A 9,523-nucleotide genomic window follows, 5' to 3' on the forward strand; every position below is an offset into this window, starting at 1 on the left:
GGGGTTTGGTGTATAATTGTCTTTCCAGCCCATTCAGCCAGAAAGATATGATTTGGGGCTTTCTTGGAAAGACATATTGTGACATCCCCATTTTCACGGCCAGAAAAAACCGATTTTGTTTATGCTTTATAAAAATCAGAGTACCTCTTTTAATAAAAATGTTGCGGAATTTGTTCCCAGTAAAACATGATAAATACGTTATCAAAGCATTTCTGAAGAAAAATATTTTTATTCATTTTTCAACACAGAAACATAAGCATAAACAGAACTTACATTCAGTATCACTAGTGATTTATATCTCCTTAATCTCTCAGTGTAATGTGACTTCATATCAACACATGTGATATAAATAAACTGAGTGGGTCAGGTTGGGAAACCTGGTGAGTACATAGGGTTTTCAACCCACAATAATATAATTATTATGTTTAAACAATCAAAAAATCAACCCAATTACTCATCCCCATTATCTTCTTTACTCTTAAGGATCTATCCTAAGAGTCATCTATCATGCATTCGTTTATTCCGAGGTCCCTTGCTTCCAGGATTATAGGACTGACACTAAATCCATAGCTGCCAATGCTCGTTCGTAAAGCACTAATTCCATAGTTGCTATAGTTTATTCATCGGGTACTAAATCCATAGCTACCAATGTTTATCTAATAGGTACTAAGTCCATAGCTACCAATTCATAACAGGTATTAAGTCCATAGCTACCAGTGTTTATCTAGTAGGTACTAAGTCCATAACTACCAATTCCTAACAGGTACTAAGTCCATAGCTACCAGTGTTTGTCCAATAGGCACTAAGTCCATAGTTGCCGATGTTATTTATTAGGCACTAAGTCTATAGCTGCCTATGTTTACTCACATCATGTAACACCCAAAGTTTTGAAGGCCAAGAAAGGAAAGAAAACCATAATGTTAAGGGGCGACTCGGCGAGTCCAAGGAGGAACTCGGCGAGTCCGAGCGGGATCCGGGTCGAGGAGTAAGTGACCGACTCGGCGAGTCGGCCAAGGCGACTCGGCGAGTCTGGTCTGTGCGTGGAAAACCCTAAATTCGGGACTTGGAGCCTATATAAACGTCTTAATCTTCTTCCTAGGGTTCCTTACTGCCTCTTAAGCCCTGGATATCAAACCCTAGCCGCCATATCCTCTATTTGAGCCATTTATTGCCTTCAAGAGTGCATTAAGCTTGGAGAAAGAAGAAGAATCTTGAGAGTGCAAGAAGGGGGATGTAGATCCGGGATTGGGAAGACATTTCTGAGCTTTTGGAGGTATAAACTAGTTCCTGGACCCTTTTTGCATCTAGATTTATGTGTGGTTGTTGGGGCTCTTTAGCCATAACGATATTATTTTGAGTTAGGAGCCGGATCTGGAGTTGCTACTTCAGATCCAAGTGTGTTATGGACTGGAGAAGCATAAAGTATCAGCCCTTGAGTTGATGTTGAAGCCCCTTGGCCTTAAACCCTAGTTTATGGTGCTTTTTGCCTAGATCTCCCTCTCTACACGTAAAGTTTGCAACTTTACGTGGGGGATAGGCTTGGGAAGGGTAGATCTACAGTTTGGAGTCCATGCATGACTCGAAAGTCCCCTGCATGTATGTAGATCTGAATGGACTCGGCGAGTCCTTCGAGTGGACTCGGCGAGTAGCTTGAAGATGAGGAGGAACTCGACGAGTGGGATGAACAGTTCGTCGAGTCGGTTGAAGATGGGCATGAACTCGACGTGTTGGATGAACAACTCGGCGAGTTGGATGAAGATTACCTTGTGCTCGGCGAGTCTATTCTTAGACTCGGCGCGTCAGGTCGCGTAGTCCCAAACCCTTCGAGTTAAGAATTGAGTCAGCGAGTCGAGCAAGGACTCAGTGAGTTGGACAGGGCAGGATTCGGGAATCAGTAGACTCGGCGAGTCAGGGGCTGACTCGGCGAGTCAAGTCGCGATTGGAAGGACTTTGAGCATAAGAACTCGGCGAGTCAGTATGTGGACTCGGCGAGTAGGGTTGACCTGGAAGGTTGACTTTGACCAGGACTTTGACTTTGACAAGAGTTGACTTAGTTGACCTTTGAAGGTCAGTTAGACTAAGTTTTATGTTGATATTGGTAGCTCGGGGAGCTAGTGGAGTAGCAGTTCGGAGTCAGTGGTCAGGTAGCGGTCAAAGGAATTAGCAGCAGCAGTTCAGCAGTATCAGGTGAGTTTCCCTTTATATGAATGGGTCTACGGCCACAATGCCGGCCCATGTAGTTATGAGTAGAAGACCCGGGGGTTAGCCCTAGGCACAGTATGCTAGTATGATATTCGGAACGAGGTCCAATGATAGAGGGCGGGTGCCCACGGAATGGTTTATGTGATAGTTTATACTTGATGTCTGTGTGATACTTGTATGTGCCTGATAGGGAGGTGAGTGTGGGCGAGGTCCCATATCTCACCAATAGCAGAGTGTGGATAGTGTTCCACATCTCAGTAGCAGCAGAGCAGGGGCGAGGCCCAAGTCAGGAAAGGAGTGAGTGTGGGTTGGGCCTCTATCTCACTACCAGTAGGAGCATGGACGGGATTTTGTGACTCATTAGTAGCAGGTCAGGGGCGGGGCCCAGAGATAGGCGAGGCCTTAGGACAAGATCCGTTAGTATGTGTTTAGCTTATGTGAGATGTTTATGTGCTATTATATGTTAGTGGGCGGGGCCCTGTGACAGGCGAGGCCTAAGCGAAACAGATATGTATCCGAGCGGGGCTCGAAGCCAAGCGGGGCCGTTGTAACGGGCGAGGCCCAGGATAGCGAGCGCGGCCCAGTATGTGCAGTATGTGGTTGCATGGTATGTGGTAGGGTGGGGAACTCACTAAGCTTCCTGCTTACGGTTTTCAGTTTTGGTTTCAGGTACTTCCGGTAGCAGATGATGGAGCTTGGGATGATCGCATGGCACACACCATAACTTAGACAGCCTGGGGATGTTTACTCTGATAACGAATATGTATTTTGGAAACTAATACTTTGTTTATGTTTGAAAACGATGAATTTGCTTAACGTAATGTTTTATTAAAAAGAAATTTTTAGTCTTGAATTTTGGGATGTTACAAGTTGGTATCAGAGCCTTGGTTTGAGGGATTCGGGGATGCTCTCGGGTGTGCCTAAACTCAAACTGAGGGGTCGGATGAAAAGTTTTCAAAAATGAAAAGACAGTTTCGTAAAAAGATTTTTGAGAACTAAAAACAGTTTTAGAAAAGCAAAAGAATTCAGAAAGAAAAATAACTTTGAAAAGAGAAAAGGGTGTGGTGCATGCAATCAACCGAGCTCAAGTAAGTACCCTAAAATACCCATGCAAGATTATGTTACGATTAACAGTTGATAGAACAGCATGCTAGATTAGAACTAATGATCTAGGAATGATGCCTTATGTGCCTATTATATGTGTTTGAGCTGCATGATAGTGCTGATTAGACAGTAGTAGGATAGCCTGTTTAGGTTATGCCTGAGTTTATGAGTTTGTGTTGCATGCTAGTTCAGATTCTTGCTGTTTGGATACGATTGCTTGAGTATGTTGTGGTTATATTTTCCTAGGGGTGGCAAAAGTCGACACGACACGATAAAAATACACGACACGAAACGAAATTGGGACGAAATAAAAAATCGAATTCGTGTTCGTGTCGTGTTCGTGTTGTGTAAAAGAAACACGAAATCGTGTCGTGTCGTGTTCGTGTCTGTAATTCGAAACGATAATAACACGATAACAACACGAAATAAACACGAATATAACACGATTATAAACACGATTAAACCACGATATGGACACGATAATTTATTTTTGTAATAATTTAAATAATAAATTTTATATTTTAAGCGTATAATATAATTATTTAAATAAAAAAGTTTTGCCGGCTCCTTTGAGAATTGAAAGAACATGCACTGGAAACTCAATCGACAATTTCCCTTCCCCATACTTGTAGTGATGGCATTGTTAAAGACACTATGCTCAATTGATTGTATTAAAGGGTTCCAATTCAGCAATTCTCCCTTAAATCACACGTATATGCTCTAACATTTATCCCAATCAAGTGATTAACCCTAATTTTCCAATACCTTCTCATCGCGTTGCTGACCTCCATTGCTGATTGAAACAAGTGAAGACGGTAAAGGCGTGAAGCACTGTTAGTTCTTACCGATTGCAATCAAGGTATTTTTTTTTCATGTGCTCTTAAATCGAAAATAACTTCTTTAAAATTTTGTTCTTAATCGATTCTCAGTTTGCTGTTAAACCGCTAAGAACTTATATAACTCGTTTTTTTCCCTCTTAATCGATTCTTGAGACATATTCATAATTGATTCCAGTTATTAGATGCTCTATCATTCTCGTTTTTCAGTTTTTCTAATCAAGGGTTTAATTTGATTTCTTAAACAGTTTAATAAGAAATCAAGTTATGTCCTTTTTTCCTGTTCTTCCTTATTCATGTTCTTGATTCCGTTTTTTTTTTCCTCTTCTTCCTGATTCACGTTCTTGATTATAGTTTTTTAGTATATTTTGCTGTATAACTTATACTTAATCCCTGTTTGCAACTGCAGAACTTATCAGTTTTTTTTCCTGTTCTTACTGATTGTATGGGATATAGCTATTGATTGTACACGTTTTTATTAATGTGTGTTGTGTTTAATATTATTCTTTTGTATCTGATTACATACTTTTTCTATAATGTTTCTTGTCTTTTACACAAATATACAACTTATTAGTCATAGATTTTTTTTCTTTTCTTACTGATTGTAGGGGATATAGCTACTGATTATACACTTTTTTGTTATTGTGTGTTGTGTTTAATGTTATTCTTCTGTATTGGTTACATACTTTTATTTTCTAGATTGCTTCTTGTCTTTTACACAAATGTACAACTTATATTTCATAGTTTGTTTTTTCTTTTCTTCCTGATTGTAGAGGATTTGGCTATTGGTTAAATTTTGATATGAAGAGGCCAAAACTCGACACAGCTTCTGCACCTGTAGCTCCACAGGTATTTTAATTTTTTATTAACTTTCTGTTTACAAGCTCTTTTCTGATTACTCTTGTGCTTAAGTTTCTGATTACTTTTTTTTTTCTGATTTCTTGTTGTGCTTCTAAGTTTTTTAATATATGCTTGCATTTGTATCTTAGGATGTTGAACTTGAAGAATCTGATGACATTGATGTAGTGGAGATAGATGTTAAAATAGAAGGTGAAGAAGAGGATGTAAAAATGGAAAGAGAAAGGTGGTCTGAGGTTTGGAAGTTTTTTACTAGACTTCCAATTAGTAAAGATGGCAGGGAAAGGGCGGAATGTAATCAGTGCAAAAAAAGATACATCTGTGAAACTAGGACTGGGACGGGTAGCATGCGAAAACACATCACAAAGTGTCCTAAAAGGGACAAAACAGACATATCACAGTTTATTTTTTCAAAGCCAGGTGGTTCTTTTTCAATAAACTCTACTGGTTTTAAACCTGAAAGATTTCGTGAACTTCTTAGTGAAGCTATTGTCAAGCATGACCTTCCCTTTAAATTTGTAGAGTACGAGGGAATTAGAGAAATCTTTCAGTACTTGAATGAAAAAGTTATCACCATTACTAGAAACACTGCTAAAGATGATGTGTTGAATTTGTTTAAAAGAGAAAAGTTGAAACTTAAGAATCTGTTTGAGTTACTTCCTGGTAGGATTTCATTAACTGCTGATTTGTGGTCTTCAATTAATACAGATGGTTTTTTATGTGTTACATCTCACTTCATTGACATGGAGTGGAAGTTGCAAAAGAGAGTTTTAAGTTTTCAATATATGCCACCTCCACACAATGGCATATGCTTAACGGAAACAATATCTAGTATATTGTCCGATTGGGGGATTGATAAAAAGTTGTTTACAATAACGTTAGATAATGCTTCCAGTAATGATACTTTTGTCAATCTCCTAAAAGGTCAATTATGCAATGAAGGTGCACTTCGTAGTGATGGAGATTATTTTCATGTTCGATGTTGTGCTCATGTGTTGAATTTAGTAGTTCAAGATGGATTGAAGGCTATTGATGAAGGCATTGTCAAAGTGAGAGAATCAATTAAGTACGTGAAGGGTTCCCAAGTACGAAAAACTAACTTTATGAATGCTGTGAAGCAAGTCAATTTGATTCCAAAAAAAGGCTTGCGACAAGATGTTCCCACTAGATGGAATGCTACATTTCTTATGATCGAAAGTGCTATTTTTTATCGTCGTGCTTTTTTCCGATTAGCACTAATGGATTCTAATTATTTGGATTGTCCAAGTAATGAGGAATGGGGTAAATTGGAAAAGATTTTCAGATTCTTGGAAGTATTTTATGAAGTTACATGCATTTTTTCTGGAAATAAATATTGCACATCAAACTTATATTTTCCTTCAGTTTCGACGGTTGAAAGAACTTTGAGAGAAGAAATAAAAAGTTCGGATAAGTTTATGAAGAATATGGCTGGCCAAATGTATGCAAAGTTCTCAAAATATTGGTCTGAGTATAGTCCTATTTTGGCGATGGTTGCGGTGTTGGATCCACGATATAAGATGCAATATGTTGAGTTTACTTACAAAAAACTCTATGGAAGTAATTTTCGTGAGCATAGTGATAGTGTTCGGGAGAAGTTACATGATCTCTTTAGTGAATATGTTACTAGATTGCCTTACAAAACATCAACTATATCAACAAGTGATTCATGCAAGAGTGTCAACAAAAAGAATGACACAATGCTTAGCAAAAGCACAAGAGAAATGCTACAGGTAAGTAGAAGTTGTTTTTAGTACTTAATTAATTTTTATTAATTTAATGCCTCAGATTTTTTACATTTACTAACTAATTTTCTGTTTTATAGGAGTTTACAGTTTATGAAACTAAGGAGTTCGCTTTGTCTCAAAAATCACAATTGGAGATATACCTAGATGAGCCAAGAAGTGATATTACAGAAGATATAAATGTTCTTTCATTTTGGAAAGCTCATCAATATCGTTATCCAGAACTCGCTTCCATGGCTCGGGATATTCTAAGCATCCCTGTTTCCACTGTAGCATCTGAGTCAGCTTTTAGTAATGGTGGTCGTGTTCTTGATAAATTTCGAAGTTCGTTGGCACATAAAAATGTTGAAGCTATAATTTGTGCAAAAGATTGGTTGTTTGGGATTTCAGGTAGTTATTTTTTTTTTTTTGAAACATTTTTATAAAGTGATTTAACTATTATAATATGTTTATTATTATTTGTAGGTGATGAAGAGTTGTGTTTACAAGATCTTACAGAAGATATTATGGAATTGGATAGCAAGGGAAGTGATACAAATGAAGCGATGGAATGACAAGTTTGAAGATATTTAGCATTATTTGATGTGATTTTTTGCTGTTTTTTCATTAAGTTTGCGTTTTTCGTTTTTAAACTTAATTTTTGCAAGAACTTATCGATGGCGTTATTATGGAAATTGTTTTTTTGTTAAATTTTGTCGTGTTATCGTGTTGTCGTGTTTTTCGTGTTTTTTATTTTTTCGTGTTCGTGTTAATGAAAACTAACACGACATCGTGTCGTGTCGTGTTCGGGTTGGGTAAAATTAATTCGTGTCGTGTCGTGTTAGCTAAAAACACGAAACGATGACACGATTTGCCACCCCTAGTATAAACTAGTTCCTGGACCCTTTTTGCATCTAGATTTATGTGTGGTTGTTGGGTCTCTTTAGCCATAACGATATTATTTTGAGTTAGGAGCCGGATCTGGAGTTGCTACTTCAGATCCAAGTGTGTTATGGACTGGAGAAGCATAAAGTATCAGCCCTTGAGTCGATGTTGAAGCCCCTTGGCCTTAAACCCTAGTTTATGGTGCTTTTTGCCTAGATCTCCCTCTCTACACGTAAAGTTTGCAACTTTATGTGGGGGATAGGCTTGGGAAGGGTAGATCTACAGTTTGGAGTCCATGCATGACTCGAAAGTCCCCTGCATGTATGTAGATCTGAATGGACTCGGCGAGTCCTTCGAGTGGACTCGGCGAGTAGCTTGAAGATGAGGAGGAACTCGACGAGTGGGATGAACAGCTTGTCGAGTCGGTTGAAGATGGGCATGAACTCGGCGAGTTGGATGAAGATTACCTTGTGCTCGGCGAGTCTGTTCTTAGACTCGGCGCGTCAGGTCACGTAGTCCCAAACCCTTCGAGTTAAGACTCGAGTCAGCGAGTCGAGCAAGGACTCAGTGAGTTGGACAGGGCAGGATTCGGGAATCAGTAGACTCGGCGAGTCAGGGGCTGACTCGGCGAGTCAAGTCGCGATTGGAAGGACTTTGAGCATAAGAACTCGGCGAGTCAGTATGTGGACTCAGCGAGTAGGGTTGACTTGGAAGGTTGACTTTGACCAGGACTTTGACTTTGGCAAGAGTTGACTTAGTTGACCTTTGAAGGTCAGTTAGACTAAGTGTTATGTTGATATTGGTAGCTCGGGGAGCTAGTGGAGCAGCAGTTCGGAGTCAGTGGTCAGGTAGCGGTCAAAGGAATTAGCAGCAGCAGTTCAACAGTATCAGGTGAGTTTCCCTTTGTATGAATGGGTCTACGGCCACAATGTCGGCCCATGTAGTTATGAGTAGAAAACCCGGGGGTTAGCCCTAGGCACAATATGCTAGTATGATATTCGAGACGAGGTCCAATGATAGAGGGCGGATGCCCACTGAATGGTTTATGTGATAGTTTATACTTGATGTCTGTGTGATACTTGTATGTGCCTGGTAGGGAGGTGAGTGTGGGCGAGGTCCCGTATCTCACCAATAGCAGAGTGTGGATGGTGTTCCACATCTCAGTAGCAGCAGAGTAGGGGCGAGGCCTAAGTCAGGAAAGGAGTGAGTGTGGGTTGGGCCTGTATCTCACTACCAGTAGGAGCATGGACGGGATTCCGTGACTCATTAGTAGCAGGTCAGGGGCGGGGCCCAGAGATAGGCGAGGCTTTAGGACAAGATCCGTTAGTATGTGTTTAGCTTATGTGAGATGTTTATGTGCTATTATATGTTAGTGGGCGGGGCCCTGTAACAGGCGAGGCCTAAGCGAAACAGATCTGTATCCGAGCGGGGCTCGAAGCCAGGCGGGGCCTGGAGCGGCGGGGCCGTTGTAACGGGCGAGGCCCGAGGTAGGGGCGAGGCCCAGGATAGCGAGCCCGACCCAATATATGCAGTATGTGGTTGCATGGTATGTGGTAGGGTGGGGAACTCACTAAGCTTCGTGCTTACGGTTTTCAGTTTTAGTTTCAGGTACTTCCGGTAGCGGATGATGGAGCTTGGGATGATCGCATGGCACACACCATAACTTAGACATCCTGGGGATGTTTACTCTGATAACGAATATGTATTTTGGAAACTAATACTTTGTTTATGTTTGAAAACGATGAATTTGCTTAACGTAATGTTTTATTAAAAAGAAATTTTTAGTCTTGAATTTTGGGATGTTACACATCATCTTTTATCTCTCATCATTCATCTACCCATGTCATACCCAACATATTTGTATATATAAAATACGTATACAGTTTAAATCATTTA

General features: G+C 39.9%; 1 protein-coding gene across 1 annotated transcript; it reads left to right on the top strand.

Annotated features, from left to right (window-relative positions):
• Nucleotides 1-3,940: 3,940 nt before the first annotated feature.
• Nucleotides 3,941-7,317, top strand: LOC111879157 (zinc finger BED domain-containing protein RICESLEEPER 2-like). Its single transcript, XM_023875627.2, has 7 exons — nucleotides 3,941-4,017; nucleotides 4,552-4,607; nucleotides 4,751-4,802; nucleotides 4,916-4,991; nucleotides 5,132-6,751; nucleotides 6,844-7,153; nucleotides 7,229-7,317. The coding sequence occupies exons 1-7, from the start codon at nucleotides 3,941-3,943 to the stop codon at nucleotides 7,315-7,317; spliced, it is 2,280 nt and encodes a 759-aa protein (XP_023731395.2).
• The last annotated feature ends 2,206 nt before the right edge of the window (nucleotides 7,318-9,523 follow it).

Source organism: Lactuca sativa, chromosome 4 (genome assembly GCF_002870075.4).
Source record: "Lactuca sativa cultivar Salinas chromosome 4, Lsat_Salinas_v11, whole genome shotgun sequence".
Taxonomy (NCBI): Eukaryota; Viridiplantae; Streptophyta; class Magnoliopsida; order Asterales; family Asteraceae; genus Lactuca; species Lactuca sativa.